Source organism: Mustela erminea, chromosome 8, assembly GCF_009829155.1.
Source record: "Mustela erminea isolate mMusErm1 chromosome 8, mMusErm1.Pri, whole genome shotgun sequence".
Lineage (NCBI taxonomy): Eukaryota > Metazoa > Chordata > Mammalia > Carnivora > Mustelidae > Mustela > Mustela erminea.
The window spans coordinates 91,220,634-91,238,722 of record NC_045621.1 but is presented as its reverse complement, the minus strand read 5'-3'; the positions used below and the strand labels follow the sequence as shown (position 1 = coordinate 91,238,722).

Genomic DNA, 18,089 nt, shown 5'->3' with positions numbered 1-18,089 from the left:
GCTGATCTTTTTTAAGCTAATACTAGGTACTAGGCATTTTACATTTTTTAGACAATCATCACAACTTTATGAAATAGCTATAATTGACATTATTTTTTGAAGAAACTGACATTGAGTAGACGTATTGGCTTGTCCAAGATGCCAAAGAAAGCACTGAATCCAAATCATTCTGTCATCAAAACCTAGGCTTTCCCTCTACTCTAAAGGATCCATAGAGTATTAAGGATGCAGACCTGGCTGCAGTTTGTAGCATGTGATGAATATTGGACAAGAGATTAAAGGCTAGAAACCCAGGCCAAAAAAACTTAGATACCACATGTTAGGAAAATGGGAATCACAACCTCATTCTTAAAAGTAGAATGACAGGGACACCTGGGTGGGTCAGTTGGTTAAGTGTCTGCCTTTGGCTAGGATCATGATTCTAGGGTCCTGGGATCAAGCCCCAATGTTGGACCCCCTCTTCAGCAAGGAGTCTGCTTCTCCCTCTCCCTCTGGCCCCTGCTCATGTGCTCTCACTCACTCTGTCTCTCAAATAAATAAAATCTTAAAAAAAAAAAAAGTTGAGTGATACAGTAAATTCAAAGAGGATTTAAGAAAGCTGATTCTATGGCATGTGGAGTGAATTTAGAAGGCTTGTTTTGGAATAAAGTAGACCAGCTAGAAGCTGCTGTAGTGATGAAGTGGCACCAGGTGGAGAGGAAGAGACAGTTTACAGAAGGATTTGGAAGGAAATTTCGTAGGATTTTGTGACTGAATGGATATTGTAGGGGATGAAGAAAAATGAGCCAAAAATGACTAAAAGATTTCCAGTTGCAATGGGGAAAGCTGAGTGAATGTATTTACCTTGCCTCCCTCCCAGATTTCCCACAACATGAACTAGGAATGCAAAAACAAGAATGAATGCATAGTGATGCTAGAAAGAGGAAAGGAGGCCAAGAGTCCACAAGATGTGAGAGCCTCCAGAGGAAGGAAAGAAGAGTGGATCAGAATGATGCAAAAGCCAGATGTGCTGAATAGCCCGTAATCAAAGACAAAGGAGAACAACACCTGAGCAGTAAGCTGGGGTTTACTCCCAACCACCCCTCCCCAACGCTCCCACCCACGAATACCCTCTTCCCACCACCAAGCTCAGCCCAGGGGGAGCTGGGAGCTCACACAGGTACCAGGGCTGTTCCCAGAAGGCTGCAATGTCTGTCCAGTGAGCAGAAAGAGGGCTGAGGCTCTAGAGGCTCACCCTTTAACGTGAGGCTTCATTCATCTTGGGCAGCTTACAGAATTAACTCTGGAATCTGCCACAGAAAGTTTCTAGTTACAGCCATAGATCTACAAAAAGAATGAAGGCCGTCCCCCAGCAACGGCTGTTCCGAAACACACAAACTTGGTTGGGGCAAGAGGATCAGGGGGATTTGGTGTAAATTCACAGATATGAAGTTAATTTTTAAAAATTAAAGTAATAGCGTATATGATATTACACTAAGTAAATTTGAAGATGTGCAAAGATGCATACTTTTCTTTTAAAATAACAAAAGGGACTCAATAAAGTTTTTAAGAAAAAAAATCTGAGGGGATAAGTAGTCATAATGGCAATTAAATGTTTCCAATAGATCTCTCCTGAAACAAAAAGCCTCAAGTGGATTAAAATGATTCCCAACAACCTTCCAAAGCAGAAGCAATTCTCATCTTAATTTCTCCCAGAACTAAGGAAAAAAAATAGAAGTCTTTCTAATTATGATCTTAGAATAATCCTGATGTAAAACCACTTTTGTTGTATTTTACTTATGTATTATTATCAATGTTCCTAAATAAAATACTAAGAAGATAAAAACACATGTACCAGTATATTAAAATATAGATCATTTAACTTGGTTTAAACAGCTTAATATTGGGAAAATTTTAGGAAAAATATTGGGGAAATTATGTTATATAAATAAGAAATACATGGAGGTTAGCATTTTAAAAATATATGATCATTTTGAAGGATGCTAAAAACATATTTGAAATCGACCTCTGAGATCAACGATTTTTTTAATGTAAAATATAAAAGTATATTCTTAACTTGATAAATTACCAGAAGCTAAAAGTAAACATATTGAGTGAAGTGTTCACTGACGCTGGAAATACAAGAACTCTGTCTTTCCCAGTGTTAGTCAACAGTATTCTGAAGGTTTTACTCAATACACTAGGAGAATAGATTTTAACTCAAGAGGCATCAATGTTTACTAAAGAGACAAATGTAAGATTATTTATAGTAATAAAATTATCTATATGTAAAATCCAGGAGAATCGAATTAAAGGATTATTAAAAAGAATCTAGTTCAGAAATAGAACTCATACAAACATAAATACACTAAAATAAATATCTTTCCTTGTATGCCAGCAAAAAATAATTTTAAAATGTCAGGCATAGAAACAGTATCCACAACAACCCCATAATGTATAAAATATCCAAGGAATAATAAAATAAACAACAAGGGCGCCTGGGTAGCTCAGTCCTTAAGCGTCTCCCTTCAGCTCAGGTCATGACCCCCGAGCCCTGGGATCAGGTCCCACATTGGGCTCCCAGTTCAGTGAGAGCCCGCTTCTCCCTCTCCCCCTCCCCCTGCTTGTGTTCCCTCTCTCCATGTGTCTCTCTCTGTCAGATACATAAATAAAATCTTTAAAAATATATATATATAAATAAAATAAAATAAACAACAATTGTGCAAGAGCAATATAAAAGACATAGAAATTTAAAGCTGTAGGAAAAAAAAGAATGGAAAAATTAAGAAAATTAATAAGAATAAGAAATACAATGGTTAAATATGAAAACACACTTCACCTTCACTATAAACAATGAAGTTCTTTCCTCTAATAGATTGGAAAAGTTAAAAAAAAAAAAGAGAAAACACTATCCAGATAGGAACACACATGTGCCAATACACTGTGTGTGGTACTCTCTTTTGGTATTGTTAGGGGACAATTTATATTTATCAAAAATCATATTGTACATTCCCAGCATTGAACCAAAATTTTCAACTCTAGGAATTCATTTTACATATTTACAAGTGTATACAAAAACTTCAAAACAGTCAAAATATTAATAAGGGATTGATCAAATACATTAATGGTATGTCAATGCTATGAAATACTATGAATCCTCAAAAATATAAGCTGTTCTATATTACATAAAAATGGCCATAATATATATTCTATAACAAAAATGTTATAGCACATTATGTTGTATTGATATAATTATGATAAAAGCATACATATCCATAATTTCTGGAAAAATACACATTAAAGTATTCATAGTGATTATCTCTTACTGTGAGATGGCAGAAAGCAGAAAGGAATGAGAATACCTATTTTAAAAGTTTCTGAATATTTAAAAAAAAAATTTAAACAGAAATCTTAGGTCGGTTTCCCCAGAAGCAGACCCTGAGCCAGTGTTTGAATGCGAGTGATTTCTAATGAAGAGGTTCCAGGGAAGTCTGGTAAGAGCGTGGAGCTGCAGGTCAGAGAGTGGAAGGAAGCCTTGGAAATGTATGATGTCAGGCAAAATCCACCTGAGGTAGATTCAACCTGCTGCCTCAAAGGAAACTCTGGAATATTCCGCCAAGTCTCCAAGCAAGACAACCCTGGCACCTGTGAGTCATTTGTTAAAAGCTGGCTGAAGGGGGAGGGAAGAGAACAGAAGGACATTCTGACTCTGAGCACTTCCTGGCAAGGTGCATCCAACACCAGCACCTGGGGGTACTTCTTTGCAGGAGACTTACCGTTGCCCAGAGTTAGAATGGAAATCAAAAAGTGGAGGGGAGGGGGTTGTGCATAGAAATGTTAAAAAGAGATCCAAAGAGATCAGGATGGAGAGTCAATAATATACTACCTTTACAAATGTAAGAAAGGGAAGAGAGAACAAGAGGAAGTTTGCTACTGCTAAAGAACAATCACATACGGATGCTCCCAAGTTCTGCACAAGGGTAAGTACCTACTATGTAGCCCGGCCCCATCCCCCAGGCTCCTTCTCACATTGCGACCTTCTCCTTAGACACCTGGGATTAAGTGGCCCTTAACAGAAATTAAGACCGTTTGCTCTCTTCCTGTTCATCTTTTTCATCTCAAGTGGTGCAGGTTGAGATCTTGAGAAATTAGAGGAACTCTTAGATCCTCGGTTGATCCTAACTGGAGCTACATTTACTGGCCAAAGTACTTGGCAAACTGGACTCTGGGAGATTAAATTCTAAATGGAACTGCTGACCAAAGGACATGATCCAAGAACCTGTTTGTTGTGTTTACCTTCTTTGACTTTATGACAAACTTGTTTAAAACTTTCCTAAAATGAATGAGTTGAGGTTTCTACTTCAGCATGGACACTGAACAGAGTGAGGCGTTCTGGAGGTCAAAGTCAGATCTCATGACCTTCTGCTGTGAGTGGATACTGCCCTGACCTTTTAGCTGAACTATCTTTTTCTGGTCTACAGCCCATTTCTGAAACCTTCAACGCTTTTGTTTCTTCATCTGCAAAGTGGATGCACTAAAGTCATTACTGTTCTGCTTACCTTTCACAGCTGATGCGAAGATAAAACACAGGATCACATATGGGAAAAGAATCTAGTAAACCATGTAGCGCTTTATACCGAGTCACTTGTCTCCACAGTCTGAGCACAAAGATACCAGACATTAAAAAGGGGGAGGTTGTGACTTGAAGATCTGAACCCATGAATATTAGAAGACACTTGTTCAGGAAAGATGTGACTTCGAACATGGTGAGTGGTTGTGAGTTGGTAATAAAACATCCGAGTCAAAATGAACAGGGAGCTATGGAGATATGGTCTTGGAGTCTGAAGAGCAGGTCAGGGACCGAGGTGCAAATTTGGGAGTCATCGACATGGGATTAACAGGTGAATTCACAGTTATGGAAAACACACATTTGAAAACTTCACCTCCCTTTTTTTTTTTTTAAATCTCCATAGCAATTTTTTTTATACTGATCCCAATTGCCTTCTGTTTGGGTTATTGAAAGTAAGACTTTGTTAATAAAAATGATTGTTATCACTACTGCAAAAGGTTAAATAGTTCTTTAGAGTCCCTATTCTCTTATTGTATACATTATCCATTCAAAATGTCATGCGATTGTCATACTCAATCAAACACTTTCAGTGGTTAAGTCTGTACACATAAACGGGGGGTAGAATTCTGGAATGGGAAGCACATGGACTTTATATAAATTAAACATGCGGTCTCCCTCTGCAAATAATGTAGACTATTTCTTAAGTTACTATTGTGAATGAATAAATATACATCTATGTAACTTAAGGTAAAACTGATAAGGTTTTTATATTGTCAGTATTATACTACAATGCTTGAAAGTCATAATCTTGCATATTCTTGCATGAAGAGAATTAAACAAGTGTTTTTATGACCATAAACTTACCTTATCTGGCCCAAACAGTAATATCACAATGTCAGGGTTCTTTTTTTTTTTTTTTTTTTTTTTGACAGAGAGAGATCACAAGTAGGCAGAGAGGCAGGTAGAGAGAAAGGGGGAAGCAGGCTCCCTGCTGAGCAGAGAGCCCGATGCAGGGCTTAATCGATCCCAGAACCCCAGGGTCATGACCCTAGCCAAAGGCAGAGGCTTAACCCACTGAGCCACCCAGGTGCCCCCGTCAGGGTTCATTTTTAAAGACATTTACATTGTTTAATATGTAATTGGAGTGAACCCCAGGACTAGTAGGTCTGTTTCAGATGGCTCGATTCCTAATGTTAAGACTACTAACATTTTCTCCACCTTTGATAGGGTCTCACATGCCAGTTCTTTGTTGGTTTTCTTTTAAAATTTCCATACCATTTACATCTAAATTCCTGAAAACTTTTTAGTTAGTTAAAACTATTTCTGATTTAAATAGGCTGGATTCTACTGAGGTGTACAAAAGTCACATGATCATTTTCTGGTTGAAGTACAGTATTACAGCGTTACGTTGTTTATCTTAATTATTAGAATTTAACTCAGCATCAATTTACTTTTATTTAAATTAAAGCAATAACTAGATTTTCGTAGTTTACAATTTAAAAATAGTATAGAAGGGGAAAAAAGCCTGAATACACCATTTTAATTTAAATTTTATTGATTTTGTTGATTATATGGGTTAAATAAATGTTCATCAATTCCCTTTGCCTACTTTCACTAATTTTCTCTTCCCATAAACAGTGATAACATTAATCAATCTTGCAGTGTTTTAAATCTACTTCTAAATACACATATCATTTGTGATGTGGCTACACAGCATAAACTCCACGTAAAACTTATCTTTAAAACAATTATGTTTGTATTAAGACATACTTTAAATTTTACAGTAATTAAAGATGTAATTCATAAAAAGAAAAATCCAGAAACACTGTTACCATATGATAAAAAGGAAAGTGATGCAAGAAAGCACTTTTCATCCACTTTATCATTAATGACTTCATTTATAGATGAAGGGTTGAGCTTGTTAAGGGACTTGCACAAGACACATACACACAAATGTGTGGGCACACATCCACACACTCACACTCTCAGAGCAGTCCTACTCTGCTTACTGGTACATCCCCAGTGTCTCCTGTCATCTCGGTGTGGTTGTCTGGGTCAAAACAGCCAGTCAGTCAATATTTGTTGAATGTGCAATTTATTTAAAAATGGAACATTGTTCATTCCAATACACAAATGGAGACATTTAAAATACCCCTCTTGATCTTATAGTTTTATTGGGAGAACAGAACATGATAAACTGTATGGAAGAAACTTGAAAATAGTAAGTACGTGCACCTTTAAGACAGCATTATTATTCTAATTTAAGTATACAAAACTTCCCTTGTCCCTTACTGTACGTCCATAAATCAAGGACAGACAAAATTGATAAGAACGGCAAGTTTAAAGACATTATTTTAACTTCTTAAATGATCTGGCAAAGAAAAAAGGAAAATACGATTTGTAGCTTTTGGGTTTAGATAATGACATTTTAATTTTTAATGGTCATTCTACAAAGAAACAGAATCCCTTATTATATACTGATCTTATAGCACAATGAACCAAACAGTTGTTTGAAGGTTTTTATCTAGATTTTCATAAATTAAAAATAACCTAAAATGAACGTTTTCAATCATATCTTAGAATTCCTTCTATAATATGAAAATCTATGCTGTAAATTGTTTTAAATCCTTTTTTAATGGAACAGGGTTTTGAAATAAGGAATGGAGTTATATTAACACCACTGGTCATTTCAAAAATAATTTTTGAAAAATCAAGTAGATTGTTAGCAAGTAAAAACTCATAAAAATAATCATTAGGGCATCTGATTTTGGCACGGTAAAAAACACTTATGATGAAATAGTGTTTCAAAGTCTTACAACAGTGCAATAAATGGGTTAATTGGGAAAGGATTATTTAAAATAATTTAAACATTATAATGTCTATGCCAGATTAATACAGAAATTAGTTTGTTAAATCATGGTCTTCCGTACTGTACGAATACTACTAGAGTAACCTCACATGGATGAGTGCTCAAGATCATTTGGCCCAATTTTTTAAAGCAGCTTTAAAATAATTGACTCCCAGATCAAGATATTAAATGCCAACTTCTTACCAGCAATAATGCTTATGGCTAAGATAGAAATGAGATTCTCTACAGAAACGCTGACACAGCCCTAACTGTAGGCACTTGAGTGTGCAGCTGTAATTCTTTTTTCAAATCTTACCCAGCAATGCTTCAGGTAAAGGAGTCCGCAGAATATGTAAACAGTAAGAGACAGTCTTAGAGCTTTTACAAAATCACAAACCTGTGACACATTTATATTCACCTTTGATTGCTACTACCAAATGTCTAAATCATTCAAAGTGTATTGATTAGCTCTTTAACAGGTAAAAGGTGGACAACATATTATAAAATCAACATTTCTTAATTCATTCGATTTGCAAGAGCTACACATTTTAAGCTGACAATGTAAAACCTCTAAAAGGTTTTCCAAAAAGCCTTCTGCCTTATTGAGCATTTTGATCACTAATCAAAAACAATACAAAAAGAATCTTAAAGAAAAACAAACAACAACGAAGATTAAGAAAGCTTTTCTTTTCCATTTGGAAATCTATTAAGCTATAAAATAAGTTCCCAAGAGGAGTCAATTTCCTATGTGGAAGGCATTTAAAACTGAACCAGATAACATAAATCTCAGAATAGGCCAAGGGAACACAACATGCACGGAGAGGTGAATGGCGAGAATAGAGGACTTAGCTGTCTAATCCTAATTCTCATTTTTAAGAACGTCTAAGATAATGGTGTTTTTAATGAGGAATTAATTGTAATGCCCCGTCAACTCTTAAGTCGTAGCCATGATATTGCAGTATTTTTACGCCTGTGCGTTATCACATCTCGCCAAGAGACTATTGATCCTACACTAGAAAATACTGTTTTGATGTTTATTGATCAGAACTGTATGAGGGAAATTACGATTTTTGAATGGAAGACAGTCATGAGTTACCACTTTTTGTAAATACGGAGCTGAGAATAATATATGTTATGAATATCATAGTAAACAAATTCTAAAATTACTAATTTATTAAAAGATAAACAAAGGAAGTTCATGTGGGAAGATACTACACAATGAGGATAAACTTAAAATTGTAACACCTTTCCTCACAAGGGTTCTGATTTTATAGAATTCTAAAAATTCGCTACCTTACATCACTTCTAATTTATATTTTACTTTGTAACACAGAAAAACAAGTTGAAATGTATGACAAACTTATTTTAAAAATCATCACTGAATTTTAACTTAAACTCAAGCTAATAATCTATTTAAATTCAAATTTAATCTTTTACAATCTGCATTTTACTTAAAGGCAAAAATCACACTTATTATGAGTCCTAAATTATCATGTAAATCTGTAAGAAGTTGTCATCTGGAGAAGTCTTTACTTTGCATCATGTCAGGAAATAACACTCATTATATTATAATATTAATTTCAAATGCTAATTTTCTCATCATTAGATGGCAGAAAAGAAATAATGTGTTGTTAATACTATAATAAAGAATGGTTGCTGAATAAGGATTTCGGAGAAAGTAATACATTCAGGATTGATATTTAAATTTTGTAACTGCCTAGCAATCCTATTAATTAGGTGAGCAACCTATCTGTTAAAACACTGGACGCAGGAAGGAGACCTGGACAAGGGCAGCTAACATGCACGTACTTCATAGGCTACCTGCAATATTTACCAATTCATCCGACTGTTTTCTTACAAATTTTAAGTATTACAAAAACAGGTAAAAACATTCTAGTTATTGTACCAGTATCATGTGGTTATTTGGACCCACTGACTTATTTGGACCCAATTCCATGTGACTGTTTTCGATGAAACAGACCATTTTCTTAAAATTCAATTTCAAAATCCCCAAATGAATCCACTACTGGTTTAAAATACTTAGCGTGTTTTAAAAAGTACATTCTTCAGGTTGCCCAGGTGGTTGAAAAAATGAAATTTAATTCCAGCAATAATCCAACCTTGCCCCCACTTCTGCACTCCCCCCATGGCAGATCTACTAAATACAACTATGTCTAGGTCCTAGAAATTTTAAATTTCTTTTAAAGTCCAGTTTTCACATCTAGAAAACACTTTATCCACTTGCTGTTGGGACTGAGCAAGTAAGTCCAATATCAGCTTGGAAAAGGTAGAATAAAACTGTGAGTCATCCAAAGGATCCAGTTATGACCTGCCCTCCTTGATACCTGCCAGGGTGGGGTACATGGTGGGCCTGGGGAAGGTTTCATTTAGGTCTACCTTCCTCAGTCACTCTGTTTTCAGCTCACATCCTAACCCCCTTGTGTTGTGTGGCTGGAAACAGCTCTAAGAATGTGGAGAATGTAAACAGCCTTTTATTGTCCAAAAGGATGGCAGAGTAAGGAATGTGTGCTTATCACACAGCTGCAGCTCACACCTCACTTACCATGATAAAGTGCTCCAGGAAAAAAACATTACAACCCAAGCACAATCCAAAAACGGATTAGAATTTGACATAAGCTTCCTTAAAAATGAATCAATCAATCCATGCTGTAATATTAGAATCTAGCTCTTAAGGAGGGTATATAATCCCTTCAAGATGTATTTCCTATTTCTTATTGACTCTGGTGGTGTGAAAAAAAAAAGGAACATTTCCAATACGGTGGCTGATGGGAGAACTTTTTCCCATCATATGCCCAAATATATTTCCTCATCTTTAAGAGTCTTACACAGTGGAACAGATACACAGTTCATGATCACTGAATGCAAAATTAAATTAACTAAGAGATTCATGAAGATATCCTGGAAATCTTACTTAAGTACCTGATTTCTCTAGGCCTTTGGAGTTTTATTTATATACACCATACAAATGCTGCTGGTTAGACCATCTTTTATTGGGTTCCAGCTTAAACATTTTAAAAAAGCAAATGATACTAAAGTCTAATGTGGCATATATGTTGCATGCACAATGCCTTAGATGCAAAATTTATTTTAATATGCAATACTGTATATAGGCAGGATGTGATGGCTCCATGAAGGACATTTGGAAACATCACTGCATTTTCCTCTTGATGTCACTGAAGAATTTCTTACTCAATGCTGTGCAATTTTAAAGCTAATCTCTGTTGTAACCAGAATGGACAGACCTTTCCTTATCCTCTCCTCTTCACTAAGACCTTTTAGAATCCCTTCCATCCTCAAAATTTGCAAGTACTTCGGCATCTACAGTATTATACATCTCACAGAGAAACTTTCTTAAGTTAGTTATCTTTCCCTCTAAAAGGAAATAATAGAAGAGAAAGAGAAAAGAGAAAGAAAGAGAAAGAGAAGAGCAGAGAGGAGAAAAGGAGAGATGAATCATTCTCTGAGAGCTTGGTTTCATTAACCTTGTTTTAACAGCCCAGAGCTAACTGAGCAAAATCTTAAGTGTAAGGACCAAAGAAGCCGTGGAACCTGGAGAAAACCTTAACAGCACTGTATCAAGGTTAAGTGCCTAGAGAACAATTGAAATCCACAGGCGAAAGCAGTCCCTTTCTCTATTTTACTTTAAAAGTTGTCTTCTGGAAGGTTTTACTTGGGATCTTCCTTAAGTATAATTAACTAACAGTATATATATATTATGGAGGCATATTTCGGAAGGAGGAGAGCGCGGCGCCACGCGGGAAAACCAGGGAGAGAAGATAGTTAAAGGACTAACAGTCACCTAACACCAACAGTTCTCGCCGGAGAACCCTGAACCACCCTCTAACGGCCTTCATATTCCTCAGAGCCCCCTCAGACAGACGAGGTGGGAGAGGTCTTTGGCAGCAAACTGCTTAAGAGATTCCCGAGAGGGGGCTCCAGCGTGGAGTTGGGCGTGAAAGTTATATCCCGCAACCCCACCGGCGCAAAACCCCATCCCAGTCCCCTGCGCCAGACGGAAAACGAAGACAAATCCAATCTCCCCCCGATTCCCAAATCTGTCTTTTGCCTAAGTTTCCCCTAGGAAGGAGCTAGCTACTAACTGACACTGAGAACAAGGATGCACGATGCCCGGTTTGAAAGGAGTGTCTGCAGGCATCCGGGCAAAATACCATGTGAAACACAAAAACCACCAAGCCCCTCAAACTCTGGCCTGGAGGCAAATCTTGCGGGTCATCCTCATCGTACCCCTCTACTCTCATCCCCTCTCGCATATTCTTCCCCGGCCACTTTCTGCCTACTTTACCCCAGCCCTCAAGTCCCAATCCTTGCTAAACCCTCCAACCGCTTCAAGGTCCCCCTGTTAAATTCCGCGATTCTTCCCCTCCAACCCCTAAAGCAACCCCAAACTCCTTCCACCCCGCGTGCTCCCAGACCCGAGGTCCCGTGCAACCTCAGTCTCCGCTTCTGAGTCGGCCACGGACGCGGTTTTCCCGCCGAAACGCGTCCCCCGCGCGCTAGGCGCGCGGCGGGCCGGACACTCACCAGCTGCAGCAAGCCGGGGACCACGACGAAGGGCAGCGGCCGCAGGCGCATGGTGCCGGCTGGCGCGGCGTCTCACGAGCTGCGCGCCCTCGCCTGCCTCTCGCGCATCTCCACTTCGAGGGGCAGGACTGAGGACGCCAGGGACACCGCGCGGCGCTTTCCTCCCGGAATCCGAGCGCAGCGCCGCGCCGCGCGGACCCGTTGCGCGGGCGGGGAAGGGGGAGGGCGGGCTGGCGGGAGGTGCTTCTGGGGCCCCCCGCGCGCCCCTCCTTGTTGGGGGCCTGGAAAAAAGCGCGCTGTGCCGCTCGAGACCCGCACGCTGAGCGGGGCTTCAGGGGCGCCCGAGGCTCCGGCGTTCCGGAGTCGGGGTGAGCGCGGGGGACGCCCGCGGGCTGGAGGCAGCGGCTCGGGCGCTTTGGTGCCGGGTTCCCGCTCCAGGCTGCTCTGGTGATCCGGACCCGCGGTGCGGCTGCCCGACAGAGCTCAGCGCTCCCTGGAGTCGGAGGAAGGCCCGGAGCCTTCTCTGTCCCCGTCCCCTCCCAGCGGAGAGCCGGTCCGGTGACTCGGCTGGGCCAGCCGCCCTACCCACTGACCCGCTCCCGTTTTACTGGGGAGGTAAGGGCGGGGAGGAGTCTCCCTACATGGATGCAAGGAAAAGGGCTCCGGGAGAACACCCAAGGAGTTTGGAGGGAAGGCAGCAGGGGTCTGGGCGGGGCGTGGGGGGCAGCGAACAAGAAAGGCTGATGTGGGGAGGTGGAGGTGGAGCTGGAGCCCGGGACGCCCCGGGAGAGCGCCCCACTTCACCTCCGTGCCTAGCTCCAGAGCCTCAAGCGAGGAGTGCAAAGTGTGGCTGGTGTGGCTGAAGGGATTTCTGGAAGTGGGAAATAGTGGGAACCGAGAGGCACCTGGAGGAGAGGGGTAGTGGCAGAACCGTGAGAAACCGAGCTAGGTGTGCGGTGCGGGCTCGACTGGGTTTAAAGATGGTATAGACAGCTGGGTGGCCGGGAGACCGACAGAGCTGGGCCACACAAACCTTCCGCCAGGACGCGGGAAAGAATGGAGAAGACCCGGCAGCAGCTTCACCCTCGAGAATCTTGGAGAGGGGTGTCTTTGAGCCACGGAGAGGCTGCAAACTTGCAGCCAGTGAGCCTCACCCCCATGTTAACCACATGGCATTGGAGAGATCCTTAACCTTCAGCTACCTCTGTGCTGGACCTTCCAGGAGAAAAGTCAAAGGGCAGTGGGCCTCAGACTCCTCCACTGTTTATGGTGGATGAGAATTTAACCATCCCTCATCAACCCTTGTATTGAGCAGGTGGGAAATTTAAGATCCAGAGAGAATAAAACTACTTTTCCAGGGATGAGTCTCGAAGCAGCTGCTTCAAAAAGAATGAGCAAAATAAGGTTATTTCCTGCTTCCAGAAACGCAAAACTCTTACTTATGGAAGAAAAACATGTTGAGGCAAGGGAGAAGAATTGCAATTGGTTTCCAGTCTTCAAAAAATAAAACAACAAAAATGAAGTTTGGGCTGAAATGTTAGGGGAAATTCCTAGGGGAATTTTAGGAAAACCTTTCTTCTCCGCTTACAACGCACCTCCCATCCTAAAATAGAAATGAAAACGGAGTCTAAAAGCCTTTGAATGGTCCAGGACCGCGTTTGAAGCAGGGGGGTCTTGCAGGTAGGTCCCAAGAATAGTAGGATTACCTTGGGTGCGGCAAGATCCCACCTTTTCACTGGGTGTGCCAAGATTATACAGACGAAGAGAGAGAGTATTCTGGGATCCCAGAGTGACTTTAAAAGCATGTTGTTTCTGAGGCTACAGGTGGGGTATCTCTCTAACATAACTCCATTCTGTGTATGGAGAGAGGAAGGTAAAGGAGGGCCATGTGTTCTTCCTAACCCCTTGCCAAGCCTGACTGGGAGTTCCAGAACCCAGTAGCAAAGGATGCACCAGCTCTGTCCCACTTCTGCCTGTCCTCAGACTCTTACTATTCCATGCAACTGCCTCTTAGACACAATCATTATTTACATATCTAAATCTATAACTCACCTCTTATAGCTAGCCCTCAGGTCCATAAAAATTCTCTCTTCACCAAGGCTTAGAGGCTGCTTCTAGAAAGCTTTTCTATCCTAGAAGCATAAATAAGATCATTTCAAAAATTGGAAGAGATCTCTATGGGTTGATCCTTTTGTCCAACTTTAGGTCCCTGTGTAAGGCTGCATGCTATTTATAGACAGTCTTTGGGAAACAAAAAGGACTAAATGGGGAAGGGTTTGGCAGACATAGAGGAACCCCTTTTTAGAGACATGCTGCTAGAAGAGGAAGGGGAGGCAAAGGACTTTGCAAGATTTAGATTCATTTAGACTTGCTGTCTGAGCCTCAGCTGACTCATCTATAAAACCAGAAGGTGGGCTCCCTTCCTGACTTAGTAGTTTCTAATTCTGTTATCCTTAACTCTCTAAATGATGAGTGGTTGACTTAACACTCAACTGAAAGAAATAATTAAGCGATTTAATTACTGTAATACTTAACTTTTTAAGGTGGTTCATATTTCTTGGGACATTTCTATACCTTTGTGGACACACAATTTTAAAGGGACCTAAACTTGGAATGTGTCTGAGTAGTACAAAGTATACTCACAAAGGAATACGCTGAAAGGTGTCAAATTCCATGCTAAAAGCTAAGGGACATGAGTGAACTTTTGTATTCCATTGATTGATTAAGGTCTGGTATTACTATGTTGTTTCTTTTTTTAATAAGGTGACTACTGATAATTTATTCTATTCTGCTGTGCATACTATGGGAAAGTAGGAGAAAAGAAGGAAGGAAAAGAAGGTAGAAAGGACAGAAGAAAGGAGAAGAAACAGGCAGAAAGTAGCATTTAATGTGTTGCTTTGTCCTTCAGAATATACAATCTAATCAGCAAACACATAATAAACAACACAGTAGACATTACAGGAAAGTGTAAGCTTAAGTGCTGCCTCGTACAATTTGAGGGGAGAAAGATCATTCTAAACCAACACAAAAGCTTCATGGCAGAGATGAAATGGGAGCTGGCTCAGTTGCCAAGAATGCCCGAGATGAGTCTCTGTGGGAGAAAATGGGAAGAGCCATTCCACGTGGGAGGAAGAGCTTGAGCAAGGCAAAGTGCAGGGACTTCGTATGCCATCACTGATAGATGGACAATAAGTAGAGCAAAGTGGCTGGAGGAAATATGTTGAAGAAAAGTGAGAGGAAAGTTAGGTTATGGGCTAGACAGTGGAGATCTGAGAATGCCAAGCTGAACAGTTTAGCTTGATCTGCAGGAAATAAGGAGTCTTACAACAGTTTGGAGGAGGAAGGTCACATCAAGTGGCAAAGATGTACATGAAGGGCGGTCTTGAGAAGGAGGTCACATGATGAGATGGCCGTGGTCATTGGAAAGACAAGAATGCAGAGATGTGGGTGCATGAGCTGCTGTAAAGGAACAGTGAACTGAACTTGGGGTTGGAATATTTTTAAACTTTCCTGGCATATTGGAGGAATTTTTTTTTTCTTCACTTTAAACATCACCACTTTCTCTCGTATAGGCAATTTAACAGCTAGAGAATCAGATCATTGCCTTTTCATTTTGCAAGGGTGGTTTTCACAGTGTGAGGGGAGTGAAAATTGTCTTTTCATACAGACAAGTGGCAGAAAGTGGAACCTAACAAATTTTACTGCCATATGACTCCATTGTAGCCTTTCAAACAGGCGACTTATAGGGATGCCAATGCTTTGAGAGCAAATTTGTCAACTTGTTGCTCATCTGGACCATTAACTTTCTTCTTGGGCTTCTCTGTACTTACTTTCTCGCTCTTTTGTCCATTGGCACCATCACCAGCACATGGATAAGGACATTCTATGCAGAGTAGCATTTCAGAGTCGCAAGAGATAGACATTAACCAACTTTCTCACTTTATGTTTAAGGAAACAGACACTCCAAGTGTTACGTGACTAGCTGCAGGTCATCGGGAGACGAATCTGAAGCTTGATTCAAGGCCTTCAGCTTCCTGTGCGGTGGTGATCTTTCCAATTCATCACTCTGCCTCAGGTCGTTTTCAACTGGCCGGCAGTTATAAAAGTTTTGATGTAGTGAATGAATGAACCTTTAGTTAATAAGAGTTGTGGGAATGATCTATGGATGCTAAAAGCCCCAGAGTCTATCTTATTATTAGGAAAAGATGTGTGACTGGACTGAGCCTGAAGCATCGATCTGGCAACAATTTTAGAAGAGTGAGACATGGGGAGAATTACAAGGTGTGGGGCTCCTCTGCAGCCCTCAGGAAGTGGGGTTCAGGACTCAGAAATATGGCAATACCTACCCCAAGGAAAGAGAGAATCCTCGGAGAGCCTTTGGAACTCTTAGACCCCTGTAATAAGCAGGTGGGCTTTTAGTAGCAATTCTTAACAACTTAAAATCTGTTTTAGTTTCCACTCTTGTTGCGTAACTGAATATTATTGAGTCGCTATTTAATAAAATATGATGCCACATGACATTGACTTTAAACCCTGAATGCACATGGAGTCACTGGGGAATTTTAACATCTCTCACATGGGCTTGAGCACTGCTATTTTTCACCCAGTTTTCATTATACAGTCATGACTGAGAAGTACTAGTCTACCAGAAATGTATTTTTTCCTTCCTTCCTTCTCCCCATTCTCCTTCTGTTTTTCTTCCCTTCCCCCTTCTTCCTTCCTTCTTTCCCCTACAGAATTGTAGCCACCCCTCCAACTTTGGAATGCATTGAGGTTTTAATGGAATATTGTTTGAACCTATTTACATTCTTAGTTACATAGGACATTCCAGGAGAGAACTAGGGATCTTCTGTGTAGATATTTGCACCATGTCTGGGGAATTTATAAAAGTTTTATCACATAAACATCTCAGGGGCTCCTGGTTCAGACACAAATCAAAGGATTCCTCTGTAGTGAAATGTTCTTTTCTCCACAGTTGGTGGCCACAGCAGTATGTTTTCACCATCTTGTCCATGGATGTTAGAAGGTGCTACCAGGAGTGAGCTGCTGGTTGATGCCACTGTCGGTAGCCAAAAGGAGAGGTAGTGGGGAGATAGGTGACCTGGGGTTCCCAGTGGGTCCTGTGATGGGAGGGCTGCTGGGTAAAGAGAACATCAATTCTTACAAGGCAGGAGAGAGCCTCACCCTGAGTGCTACATCTCACTACATCTCTACAAATAGGAATGATTTTTTTTTTAATAAACCTTTCATTATTGTTCCGTGTATGTTTCCATGCATTGTCCATATATGTTTGATTATTGGACTGAATAATCACCTTTTCCACTTATACATTAAATATGATGGGTATCAGCACTAGAAAATCATTTAGCCTGTTTTGAATGTTGCTTCCTAGGTGGTGTGAAGGCAGAAGAACAGAGCATAGAAAGCTAAAATTATAACATCTTGCTTAACCCCTCATAGAAAGATAGATAGATAGATAGATATCCTTATAGATAAGGAAACTGAGGCTCAGAGAGGGAAAGCAATATTCCCAAAGTCATACAGCCAGGCCATGGCCCGAGAACACCAGATCCAGATCAGTTGCTCTTCTGACCAACTATGCTAGGCTTATTTTGGCATGGGATGGAGTGCCTAGCCGATCCACAATGATTAAGAAAGAGACAGCAAAGGAAAAACACACTTGCACAATACTATGTTGGGTAATCAAATGGAAATGTTCCAATTTGAATTGAATGCTTAGGGTTCAGAAATCTGGGATGCAGAAAGTTTTAGGAGGACTCCCTCCCCCCTCCATATTAACAAGGCACTCTTGGTTGCTCATGCCCAAACCCAGACTTAAATCAAACAATGACAACAGAAGCCTGTAATGGCTCCCATGAATGGAAGTTCGGAGGTTGAAGGAGTTTCACTCAATTTGAGGCTAGATTTAGAAATTTTTGCGCAGAGTATTGGGTTGGCCATCTTGAGTGTGTAAGTGCATTAAAGTGGGCTGGGGGTAGCAGTTACAGACAGCTTGAGGTAGGTCTGACCCCTGAGAGGAGGGAATAAAACCAGTCCTCCCAAGAGCTGACTTTTGTAATAGCCTGACACTTGCGACCACCTCCAATTTTCTGCAGAAGGAAGCTGAAG

General features: G+C 40.5%; 1 protein-coding gene across 1 annotated transcript in view; it reads right to left on the bottom strand.

The window, feature by feature from the left end:
• NXPH2 (neurexophilin 2) overlaps positions 1–12,799 on the bottom strand; it is a 114,414-nt gene extending 101,615 nt beyond the window's left edge. Inside the window, exon 1 of the mRNA XM_032356235.1 lies at positions 11,961–12,799. Coding sequence (XP_032212126.1) covers positions 11,961–12,011 — 51 coding nt within the window. The 5' untranslated portion in view covers positions 12,012–12,799. The remainder of the gene's footprint in view (positions 1–11,960) is intronic.
• Positions 12,800–18,089: the final 5,290 nt, after the last annotated feature.